The following is a 12906-nucleotide window of genomic DNA, read 5'->3' on the forward strand; positions in this document are numbered from 1 at the left end:
GATGCTGATCGTAAGAGAGTCAGATTAATGTGCCTGAAATTTTGATACTCCCAGAATTTCATCAGAGGGAAAACTTTTTAATCTTTTGCCTGCTACAGATCAACATCAAACACAATGAAAGTAACTAGCATAATCAAATCTCTCATTTGGATAATCTCCAACATACACACACTCTAAAATAGCCACTTCATTTCTGACAGCAAATGGCCAATCAAACCAGCTGACCAATCAGAGCAGAGTTTGCTTATGGAAGGGGGAGGGGTTTATAGACCTCAGGCACTAAATTGATTCAAACCAACCATATCATTATCATTATCATCTGTCCAACACACCATTAAAACACTTTAAAATAGCACATGATCTGTGTGTTTCAGTCAGCGCTGCGGCTCCTCTGAGGATTGTTCTCCTGGGTAAAAGCATGTCAGAAAACAGCCGTGTGGGAAACTTGATCTTGGGTCGATCAGCGTTTGACAGTGAAGCTCCATCAGATGTTGTGGAGAGAGTCGGAGGAAGACTGATAGACAGACCTGTGACGCTCGTCAACAGTCCTCAGCTGCTCCACACCAACATCTCAGATGATCAGATCACACAGACGGTCAGAGAGTGTGTGAGTCTGTCTGATCCAGGACCTCATGTCTTCATCATCATTCTGCAGTATGAAGACTTCACTGAGGAGGAAATGAGAAGAGTCAGAAATGTGCTCAGGCAGTTCAACGAAAAGACGATGGAACGAGTCATCAGGATCACGACTGATGAAAAGGCACATGATTCTGAAGGGTCACCTGTGAAGGTGAATGAAATCCTCCAGCAGTTTTCTGCAAGACATCTACAGCTTGATAAAAACATTGAGGAGTGGCGCACTTCAATATTACAGCAGATAGAGAAGATCCTCCGAGAAAACAGTGAAGAGTTTCTGCCATGTGATTCATTTGATGTTTCAGAAGGAACATCTGTGGATGATCTGAACACCTTGAGTTATTCACTCAGAATAGAAGAGGAAGATCCCGATGGAGAGCATGACAGAAAAGCTCTTGAAACTCATTCTGAGAAGAAAGAAGCAAAAGGTTTTCTTTACAATATACCCACAATATCATTTTGTAAGTAATAGGCTGGGTAGGCAAACATACTGCACTGTGTTTGAATGATAATGTAATAACTACTTCTTGTTATCAATGTATAATCATGGAAAGTTTTTGGAAAGTTACTACGTTGTAGTGTCCTGTTGGCATGGTATTTGAGTGAACATTACTTTGCCAGTGAGCATATGTGGTTCATGCACGGAAAAGTATGAGCAGAATATCCACAGATCAGAATATTGAGCTATTCAGCTTCGAACTTTAATCACAGCAAACATGTAAGCTAGTTGGCGATGGACTCTGCAGCTCTGGTGCTCAGTAAGTCTCGTGCTTCCACATCACACACAACACATCTCTCACCCCTCAGCAGAAAAAAATGTCAGTCAATAAATGGAAAATGGAACGCTGATATTTCCTGGGAAATTCAAAAGTAAACACTATAATCTGAAAGTAATCAGATTCCATAACTTATATTACTTTGTAATGCATTACCTCCAAATCTGATCACCCTTAAAAATAAAGGTTATCGCCTTTGGGAAATGTATTTTAGATTTATTCATTTAGCAGATGATTTTATCCAAATGCAACTTACAAAAACAAGAATAGTCATAATAAACAACGGTGGGTTTTTAGCGTGATATGATAAATAAAATTATATTTCAATTGCAGTATAAACAAAGCTGTGATTGTTGTGCACATCTTGTTAAGGAAGTACAGTCCTGTGATCAGCTGTAAATCTCCTTCAAAAGCCAGAGGGCACTCTCACTGAAACTCCAAACACCCACGAATAAGAAACTCATGAAATCCTGAAAGCTACTGAATAAACAGAAGATTTAACTACTTTATCATCTCACAGAGGGATTTATTTCAAACACTCAACTGGAACGTGAGTTTGGAAAAGTCATCCAATGTGGTATTTTTACATGCTTTTAGATGTTGCATTCTTTACCACACTGAACCATAGTTCACCAAGAAGCTACACAAACAGCTGCTATTATCATTTATTATTGCCTGAACAAATCATCTGCTATCTTAAGCATGATATCATGCAGGTTGTCGGTGAACTACAGCAGTAACAGTTAGCCTACTTCATCTGAAAGCACCTGCTAGAGATTCACCACTGATCACAGAACCAGATTTACTGAAAAAAGTGAAGGTTGCATCATATATTTGAGACGGATAATTAATTCATGTATTCACTTTACAGTTGGTAATCCAGAATCAAAAACAGAGCATGATCAAGCCAAGGGTAATGTATGCATTTATGTAACACATCAAAGCAATGTCATATGTGCATTAAAAAATACATCTGAAAATGTGAAAATCTAGTGATAACCTATTGTATTGTTGTTGTTCTTCAGGAAGTGTACAAGTCACCAAAAAGCAGAAGCTGAACTTGGTGCTGTGTGGGAGTGACGGAAGACTGAAAGCCTCCGTATCAAAACTTATAAGAGGGAAAAAGACATTTCTTCCTCCCTTACATCAGGAAGAGTGTGTGAGGACCGATGTGGATCTTCATGGTCATCTGATCAATGTGCTGGAGCTTCCAGCTCTCAGTCAAATCTCAGAGGAGGAAGTGATGTGTCAGACTCTGCACTGTGTGTCTCTCTGTGATCCTGGAGTTCATGCTTTCCTCCTCATTATTCCTGATGCTCCACTGACTCATGAAGATAAAGCAGAAATTGAGGAGATCCAGAAGATCTTCAGCTCCAGAATCAACAAACTCGTCATAATCCTTATAATGCAAGAGAAGAGCATTCTGAGGAAACTTATCAGTAGTAGAAGTCACGTTACACACATTGATACCTATATTCAAACATTTGGAGCTCGACGGTTTGTTCTGGAGAACAGCTCACAGGTTCCTGATCTGCTGCGGGATGTGGAGAACATGGTGGAAGAGAACAGAGGGAGTTTCTACACCTCCTTCATGCTCCTTCAAGCTCAGATAGAGCTGGAGAGAAACAAGTACAAGGCTGAAATAGAGGAACTGAAGAGATTCATGATGAAAACTCAGTCAGCAGCAGGTACGAGAATATCTAAAGGCTACTTTACACTTCTGCGTCGAGTGCTGAGTAGCTTTTACACAATTGCATACTTTTTACCATACCTTGAGGAACACTTCTTGATATATGTAACTTCACATATTATGAATATATTAACATATAAGATGCGGATCCAAACAAAGGAATTTATTAAACAGAAATAAACAAACAAAGAACAACAAACAGAAATGAAACAAAAGAGCTTAAATTAACATAAACAAGGGGGAACAGGTGACCCAGTTTGACGATAATAACAAGGAAAAAATACTTATGATAAGATGGGTGTGAAACTAGAAACAAATCTAAACTAAAAACAACAATCACTACAGTGCATGTTGGGGCATGTTGTTTTTAGTTTGAATTTGTTAGTTTTGTATTTTGTATTTGTGTAATGCTTCTCACTATAATTATCAAACCAAACATGAATAGTCACAAAGTTCAGGAGGGAGGTGGAGTAGCAGCAGACAAGTGGGAGGAACAGAGGGCCAGGTCCAATCAAGGAAGTCAGTCCTGTGGTGTAGGGCATAGGAGGCCCTTATGCTTGGAATTGCAGGAGACCTGGGGCATGGAGTTGAGCTGGGGCAGGCCTGAAGCTGTGGGGGACCCTGGAGCATGGAACTGATGGAGCCCCGGAGTGTGAAGCCGAGGTGGACCTGGAGCGTTTAGCTGAAGGAGGCCTGGGGCATAGAGCTGTGAAGCTCTGTAGGATGGAGCTGTACAGGTGTACATGGAGGCATGCATGGAGCCTGGAGCTGAGACAGGCATGTAGCATGGAGCTGAGGTGGCCTGAAATGTGGAGCTGTAGAGGGCATTGGATGTGGACCTGCGGAGGCCCTGGAGCTTAAAGCTGAGGAGACCCTGTAGCGTGGAGCTGAATCGGGTCTGGAGCATGGAGCTGATGTGGGCCTCTAGCATGGAGCTGAGGAGAGCATGGAACTGTGTCAGGCCTGGAGTGTGGAGCTTAGGAGACCCTGAAGCGTGGAATTGAGGCAGGCCTGGAGTTTGGAAACGAATGAATGAAACGTGGAGCTGTGGTTGCCATGACATGTGAAGCTGTAAAGGCCCTGGAGTGTGGAGCTGAGGTAGCCTGAAATGTGGAGCTAAGATGGGCCTGGAGTTTGAAGCTGCAGAGGCCCTGGAGCGTGGAAAGAGACAGTCAGAAGCATGGAAATGAGGCAGGCCTGGAGCGTAGAGCTGAGGAGGCCCTGGATCATGGAGCTGTGAAGGCCTTGAAGTGTAAAGCTGAGGAGACCCCGGAGCATGGATCTGAGTTGGACTGAAATGTGGAGCTGTGGAGGCCATGAAGTGTGAAGCTGTGAAGGCCCTGGAGCATGAAGCTGAGGTGGCCTGAAATGTGGAGCTAAGATGGGCCTCGAGTTTGGAGGTGCAGAGGCCCTGGAGCATGGAAAGAGACAGTCAGAAGCATGGATATGAGGTGGGCCTGGAGCGTGAAGCTGATGTGGGCCTCTAGCAAGGAGCTGAGGAGACCCTGGAGCATGGAACTGTGTCAGGCCTGGAGTGTGGAGCTGAGGAGACCCTGAAGCGTGGAAGTGAAGCAGGCCTGGAGTGCGGAAACGAGGCAGGCCTGGAACATAGAACTGAAGTAGGCCTGGAGTATAGAAATGAGGCAGGCCTGGAGCGTAGAGCTGAGGAGGCCCTGGGTCATGGAGCTGTGAAGGCCTTGAAGTGTAAAGCTGAGGAGACCCTGGAGCATGGATCTGAGTTGGCCTGAAATGTGGAGCTGTGGAGGCCATGAAGTGTGAAGCTGTGAAGGCCCTGGAGCATGAAGCTGAGGTGGCCTGAAATGTGGAGCTAAGATGGGCCTCGAGTTTGGAGGTGCAGAGGCCCTGGAGCATGGAAAGAGACAGTCAGAAGCATGGATATGAGGTGGGCCTGGAGCGTGAAGCTGATGTGGGCCTCTAGCAAGGAGCTGAGGAGACCCTGGAGCATGGAACTGTGTCAGGCCTGGAGTTTGGAGCTGAGGAGACCCTGAAGCGTGGAAGTGAAGAAGACCTGGAGTGCGGAAACGAGGCAGGCCTGGAACATAGAACTGAAGTAGGCCTGGAGTATAGAAATGAGGCAGGCCTGGAGCGTAGAGCTGAGGAGGCCCTGGGTCATGGAGCTGTGAAGGCCTTGAAGTGTAAAGCTGAGGAGACCCTGGAGCATGGATCTGAGTTGGCCTGAAATGTGGAGCTGTGGAGGCCATGAAGTGTGAAGCTGTGAAGGCCCTGGAGCATGAAGCTGAGGTGGCCTGAAATGTGGAGCTAAGATGGGCCTCGAGTTTGGAGGTGCAGAGGCCCTGGAGCATGGAAAGAGACAGTCAGAAGCATGGATATGAGGTGGGCCTGGAGCGTGAAGCTGATGTGGGCCTCTAGCAAGGAGCTGAGGAGACCCTGGAGCATGGAACTGTGTCAGGCCTGGAATGTGAAGCTGAGGAGACCCTGAAGCATGGAATTGAGGCAGGCCTGGAGTGTGAAAATGAGGCAGGCTTGAAACATAGAACTGAAGTAGGCCTGGAGTATAGAAATGAGGCAGGCCTGGAGTGTAGAGCTGAGGGGGCCCTGGGTTGTGGAACTGTGAAGGCCTTAAAGTGTAAAGCTGAGGAGACCCTGGAGCATGGAGCTGAGTTGGCCTGAAATGTAGAGCTGTTGAGGCCATGAAGTGTGAAGCTGTGAAGGCCCTGGAGCATGAAGCTGAGGTGGCCTGAAATGTGGAGCTAAGATGGGTCTGGACTTTGGAGGTGCAGAGGCCCTAGAGCATAGAAATGAGAAGAGCCAGAAGCATAGACAAGAGGTGGGCCTGGAGCATAAAGCTGATATGGGTCTTCAGCATGGATCTGAGGAGACCCTGGAGCATGGAGCTGTGTCAGACCTGGAATGTGGATCTGAGGAGTCTCTAAAAACATCTGGATATTTTTGAACACACAGAGCTGGAGATTTCTGGAGGTGGTGCCCTTGAAGGTAGAGGTTCTGGAGGTGATAGTTTTGAAGCGATTGTATCAGGCGCCTTGGAAAAAGCACAGTGAATCCAATTACCATGAAAACCCTTGCTGGAACACGCAGCAAAGTTCTGAAGTCTTTGAGCAATTCGGATAGCCTGAGACATGCCGAAAATTCTTTTGTTTCATCTTGCAAGACATACATTGGTGTAACGCTTGCATTGAAAACCACACAAATTGTGTACCACCTTATGTATCACCACCACATTCAATTTCTTTGAGGTAATGTTAGATCCTTTCTCTAGAAGATTGGCTTGAAAAGATGGCACCTTTCAATCCAGCATTGTGATTGAATGATTCTGTGAGGTGGTCAATGGAAGGTGTCATCTATAATGTGACCGGCATCTGCATAGCCATAGTCCACATTTAAACTGTTTTATGTTTAAAAGTTTTAAATATTTTCCTATGCATAATTCACTTTTCAAACCACTTCTAGACCCAAGTGTGCTTTAGTGAAGCGTGTCTTCTGCCGGTCACCCCAGCGCTATCTTGCATTGAGGGCCTTTATGATAGAGCAGGGTCTTTCTCCTCTCATGCCTGTGTTTGCTGTCCAGACAAGATCGGGATCCTGGATAAAAGCAGTGCAATATCTGACAGAAAATATTGATGTACTGCAAGGCTTCATTCCAACACTGCCACTGACCTCCAAAGCTGTGTGAGATCTCAAAGCAATGTTAGAAGAGAATGGAAAGCTCCTGAAAGTCCAGGATAACTTCATCGTTGAGCACAGCTCTGATGTATTAGCCACACTTACTAAACTGGAAGAAACCTCTAGACCCATGGCAGCCACTATCTTCAGCCAGCTTGAGGACCTAAGTATGCTTTTTGAATATGGGTTCAGTGCAGAGGTTGAGGATTGGCATCCCAACACCAGTGAGCAACTGAAGGCATTAAATAATGAGGAGAGGCACACTTGTTCAGGACTGTTTAAGGAAGCAATGGCAGAATGTTCCAATAAGCTGCAGGTTGTGATGAAAAAACACCCTTGTATTGAACTTTTCAAAGTTCTCCCAGTCTTTGATCCAGCCAAAGTAACTGGATTTAAACCTAATATTAAAAATTACCTTCAAGTTGTTCCTTCATTGAGCAATGTCTCTGCAGAGGAGTGTCATCGGATGGATAAGAGTGATGCCGGTGAGGTTGGTGAGGTGGAGTAGTGGGCTGCCAGGGAAGATTGAATGCCAACACTTTCTCCACTAGCAGCACTGTACTACTTGTGTATTTGATGAATAAATGTTAAGAAATTAATATTGTAATTATTAAGTGTATTTTTTAAAACTCTTATGTTCTCAACACCACTCTGCAGACTTCCGCAGATTTAAAAAAATAGTTTGTGCAGAAAAGGCAGAAATTTTCCGCAGATTCTGTATGGCCCTACTGATAAGCTTTAACAGAGTTAGAGTGATACTTTAACTGGCCGTTAAAGTTCTAAACTAAGTTCCTGACTTTACTGCAGATCACAACATTTGTAAGCATTAGGACTGGAGATATCCAAAGCCCAAGCCAACCAGCCTGTGTGTGAGAAAGCACCAGCATGAGCATCACCCTGTGTGTAAACAAGGGCAGCTGCTGAGCTGGCCAGGCTGAGGGGACAAACCCAAGGTGAGTCGTTAACAGGTGAGGTCCAGCAATGTTGTTTTATACTGCTGCGCAAGCTCCACTAAATGTCTTGCCCCCTTCTGCCTCCCCCCAAGAAATATTTAAGGGAATTCTTCCCTTCCAAAAACCTAAGAAACTGAAACAATACTGCTGGATCCTTTGTGTGGTCATTCCTTCTGTTATGTTTGGCAAGGAAATGTGGATACAAATGATCTAAAAAACTCAGTCTCATGAATAATAATTAGACACTGATGCTTTATCATAGTACTCCTGTGCTACATCACCACCAGTGACACTGCCCTTATATAGATTTTAAAAGGGAAACAGCTCAAAATTAACCACTTATTTTTTTACAATTAAAACTAACAGATGCTAATGTTTGTCTTATTTAATGTTCAACATATAAATCTCAGAACAACAATGTTGAGGGTTTCATGACCCCTTTAAATCCACATAGACTAGTCACATTGCTAAATATATTTGTAATGAGACTTAAAGAAAAAACTAAACTTTATTTTTTAAATATGATTTCCAGTTCCTGATTGTTCAGAAGATCTCGAGTGTCTGAGGATTGTGCTGATCGGGAGAACAGGAAGTGGAAAGAGCGCAACAGGGAACACAATTCTGGGAAGAAAGGAGTTTCTCAGCCAATTAAACACAGATTCAGTGACGACGGTGTGTGAGAAGAGAGTTGGAGAAGTTGCTGGTCGATCAGTAGCTGTTGTTGATACTCCAGGACTCTTCGACACGACACTAACAAATGATCAAGTGGTGGAAGAAATAGTGAAGTGTGTTTCAATGTCAGCTCCAGGACCTCATGTGTTTGTCATTGTGGTCAGTGTGGGAAGATTTATACAGGTAGAATCAGACACTGTAAACCTGATCAAGCAGATATTTGGTCTAAAATCTGCTCAGTTCAGCATCGTTCTCTTCACCAGAGCAGACGAACTTGAAGATGAATCTATAGAGGATTATCTGAAGAGAAGCAAATCTGCAGAACTGCAGAAACTGATCAGAGATTGTGGAAACAGATTCCTGGCGTTCAATAATAGAGAAAAACATGACAAAACTCAAGTGATGACGCTGTTAAACATGATAGTAGAGGTGAAAACTAATAATCAGAGTGGATACTTCACTAATGACATGTTTGAGGAGGCAGAGATGTCCATTAAGAAGAAGATGGAGGAAATCATGAAAGAGAGAGAAAGAGAGATGCAGAAACAGAAAGAAGAGTTACAAGACAAATATGAGATGGAGATGAAGACACTAAAGGAAAGACTGGAAGAAGAGAAAAGAAAAGCAGATGAGGAAAAACAACATAGAGAGAATGAGTTTAGACAAAGAGAGGAAAAACTCATCAAAGAGTTTGAAGAGAAACACAAAGCAGAACAACAGAAACAAGAGATGGAGAAACAGAAACTATTAGAAGAGGAAAAACAGAAAAAAGCAGCATATGATCGAGAAATTGAGGAGATGAAGAGAGAGATGGACAACCAGAGATCACAGTATGAACAACAGCAGAAAGAAAGAGAAGAAGAAGACAGAAAGAGAGAAGAGAAATACAGACAAGACCAAGACAAGATGAAAAGTGAACAAGAGCGAATTATAGAAGAATTAAAGATGAAGCATAAAGAAGAAACAAAACTGAGGGATTTAGAGGAGAAGAGGAGGAAAGAAGAAGAAGAGAAGGAGAGAGAGAGATGGAAAAGAAGAATAAAAGAAGCTGAAAATGACAAAGAAGAGATTCAAGAGGAAATTAAACGACAGCAGAGAGAATGGGAGGATGAGAAGAAACGACAGATGAAAGAACGAGAGGAAGAAGAAAAAAACAGAAAAGAAAAACATGAGGAACAACTGAGAGAAAAACAAGAAGAGCTGGAGAAACTGAGGAAGAGATTTGAAGGAGAAAGAGAAGAAGAACGACAGAAGATGGAGGAGGAGAAACAGAAACAGAAGAGAGAAAGAGAAGAAAAGGAGAGAGAATATGAGGAAAAGAGAGAGGAGACAAAGAGACATTATGAGGAGCTGGAGAGAGAGAGGAAAGAGGAGTGGGAGAGAAGAACACAAGAATATGAAGAGAGACGAGAAGAAGAAAAAACAAAATGGAATAAAAAAATTGAAGATCTGAAAAGAGAGCAAGAAGATGAGATCAAGAGAAGAGAAACAGAAGAGAAAGAAAAAGAAAAGAGAGAAGAGGAAGAGAGAGATGAAATGAAACAGAAACATGAAGAGGAAATAAAACAGATAAAGAAGAAACATGAAGATGAAGCCAGAAAAAAAGCAGAAGAAATGAATGATTTCAGAGAGAAAAAAGAGCAGCACGTTCAGGAGCTTCAGCAAAAGCTGGAAGATCACCAGAAACAACAGGAATTAATGGAGAAGCTTTACCAACACATTAAAGATGAGAAAAGCGAAGAAGTGAAAGAACTAAAGAGAGGGATTGAAGATTTAAAAAAGAAATCATGTAGACTTATGTGAAACAATTATGACCATTATGTAGCCAAACATACATTAGGCTTATTGTTGTTATCTTTAGCTTAGCTTTGGTTACACAAGGACACAAACTTGTGGAAAACTGAAAAGACACATTTTTAAAAAATCCTCCTGAATCTACCAAACTTTATCTAAGTTTCAAATCCATTGCGTCACGATCCCCAGCGATCGTAACTCCCTAGATCGCTGGTTTGCACATAAGGACTACAAATCTGCTTGTAAATGGACTACATATTCAGTCATGACACACACACACACACACACACACACACACACACACACACACACCTGCTCCAAGTATCTACTGATTACACTCACACCACCTGAGGATTGTCAAAGACTCATTACAAACACCATTCAAGCAGCACACACACTCATTCACAATGCCGAGTCTTGTTATCTGTAAAGTGGCATTTCAATGTGTTTTCCTAGTCTTGTTTTCCTGTGTTTTGACCCTAGTCTCGATTATACTTTTGTCCCTGTTCACTGCCTGCCTTCCGACTTCTCGCCTGTGTTTATACTACGATTCTGGACTGCCTTTATACATCTGTTTGCACCTGTGTTGACTATTGCTTGCCTGACTTTGAATAAACCTGCAAGTGGCTCTGAACTTCAGTTGTCTGTGTCACTCACCGTGTTACAGAAGACTCGGCCCCACAATGGATCCAGCATGGATTAAAATCATGTACCTGCGTCAGAGAGCCTGGTCAATCGAAGAATATATGAAAGACTTTAATAATCTGGCTCATCTAACTACATTAAACGAGGTATGCCTGATGATATTTTTTTCATGGTGGGCTATCTGAGCCACTATACTCAGAGATGCCATTAAACGATCCTCACTGCACCATCATGAACTAAATCGAACTGGCACTACAAATGAGTAGGCGAAGTAGAGGAAACTCCTAAATGTTTTTTTTTTTTGGAGGGTGGGGGGGTGGGGGGCAGTGTACAGCATGACCAGATGACAACAGAGCTCGCTGTACACCCCACTGAAACAATGCTGGCGTTACCATCACTCCTGTCTCCAGAACATCGTCCAGCTCACAAGATGACCTCCTGTCCCGAGTCTGTTCCTGAAAGGCCATTGCCAGAGCCACTACTACCTGCCAAAGCCACCAGAGCTGCCAGAGTCGACACCGCCACCACCAGAGCCGTTACTGCCGGAGCTACCACCACCACCTCTAGAGCTGCCAGATCCTTAGTCACTTCCAGAGCTGTCAGATCCTCCAGAGCTGCCAGTTCCTCAGTCACTTCCTGAGCTGCCAGATCCTCAGTCACTTCCACAGCTGCCAGATCCTTGGTCACCGCCAGAGCTGCCAGAGCCACTGCCGCCAATGCTGCCAGAGTTGCTGCCGCCGCCTGAGCTTCCTAAATGGCCACCGCCACCTGAGCTTCCTGAATGGTGGGTGTCAGATCCCCTTGAGTCCCACGAATGGACAGGGCAGTCACCTGAGTGCCACGAAAGGTCTGAGTGCCACGAAAGGCCCGAGCTGCCGCCTGAGTGCCACGAAAGGCCCAAGCTGCCGCCTGAGTGACACGAAAGGCCCGAGCTGCCGTCTGAGTGCCACGAAAGGCCTGAGCTGCCGCCTGAGTGCCACGAAAGGCCCGAGCTGCCGCCTGAGTGCCGCGAAAGGCCCGAGCTGCCGCCTGAGTCCCACAAAAGGCCCGAGCTACCGCCTGAGTCCCACGAAAGGCCCGAGCTGCCGCCTGAGTCCCACGAAAGGCCCGAGCTGCCGCCTGAGTCCCACGAAAGACCCAGGCTGCCGCCTGAGTCCCACGAAAGGCCCGAGCTGCCGCCTGAGTCCCACGAAAGGCCAGAGCTACCGCCTGAGTCCCACGAAAGGCCCGAGCTGCCGCCTGAGTCCCACGAAAGGCCCGAGCTGCCGCCTGAGTCCCACGAAAGGCCCAGGCTGCCGCCTGAGTCCCACGAAAGGCCCGAGCTGCCGCCTGAATCCCACGAAAGGCCAGAGCCGTAGTCTGAGGTCCACGAATGGCTGCCAAGGCCGAAGGACTTCACAGAGCTGCCAAAGCCGTGTGATCCACCAGGCTCATATGACCCGCCGATGTCTGCTGAAAGTAAGGCTCCAGGCTATCCTCAGCTCCATACTTAAGGCCATCTACAGCTCCACGCTCCAGGCCTTCCGCAGCTCCATGCTTCAGACCCACTGCAATCCCATGATCCAGGGCCACTGCAGCTCCATGCTCCAGGACTTCAATAGCTTCACTCTCCAGGCCTTCAGCAGCTCCATGATCCAGGGCCACTGCAGCTCCAAGCTTCAGGCCCTCTACAGCTCCATGCTCCAGACTTTCCGCAGCTCCATGATCCAGGGCCACTGCAGCTACACGCTCCAGGCCCTCCAGAGCTCCACTCTCCAGGCCCTCCGCAGCATGCTCCAGGCCCATGCTTCAGGTACACATCCGCTGCATGGTCCTGGCCCTCCATCCCTCCCCCTGTTCCGCCTCCGCTCCACCTCCTGCCTGAACAGTATTAGGAGTGTCTGGAAGCCACTCCTTAGAGAGAGGGCTCTGTCACGATCACCAGCGATCGTAACTCCCTAGATTGCTAGTTTGCACATAAGGACTACAAATCTGCTTGTAAATGGACTACATATTCAGTCATGACACACACACACACACACACACACAAACAAACACACACACACCTGCTCCAAGTCTCTACTGATTACACTCACAC

General features: G+C 45.3%; 1 protein-coding gene across 1 annotated transcript; it reads left to right on the forward strand.

The window, feature by feature from the left end:
* Positions 1-391: 391 nt before the first annotated feature.
* On the forward strand, positions 392-10628 carry LOC130216908 (GTPase IMAP family member 8). Its single transcript, XM_056448828.1, has 4 exons — positions 392-1097; positions 2284-2325; positions 2438-3100; positions 8251-10628. The coding sequence occupies exons 1-4, from the start codon at positions 419-421 to the stop codon at positions 10191-10193; spliced, it is 3327 nt and encodes a 1108-aa protein (XP_056304803.1). The 5' UTR covers positions 392-418; the 3' UTR covers positions 10194-10628.
* The last annotated feature ends 2278 nt before the right edge of the window (positions 10629-12906 follow it).

The sequence above is a fragment of the Danio aesculapii genome, chromosome 3 (genome assembly GCF_903798145.1).
Source record: "Danio aesculapii chromosome 3, fDanAes4.1, whole genome shotgun sequence".
Lineage (NCBI taxonomy): Eukaryota > Metazoa > Chordata > Actinopteri > Cypriniformes > Danionidae > Danio > Danio aesculapii.

Coding starts and splice junctions, on each gene's coding strand:
- LOC130216908 (XM_056448828.1), top strand. CDS start 419: ATGTCAGAAAACAGCCGTGTGGGAAACTTGATCTTGGGTCGATCAGCG. Junction 2,326..2,437: donor AGAGCATGATCAAGCCAAGG/GTAATGTATGCA, acceptor GTTGTTCTTCAG/GAAGTGTACAAGTCACCAAA. Junction 3,101..8,250: donor GAAAACTCAGTCAGCAGCAG/GTACGAGAATAT, acceptor TATGATTTCCAG/TTCCTGATTGTTCAGAAGAT.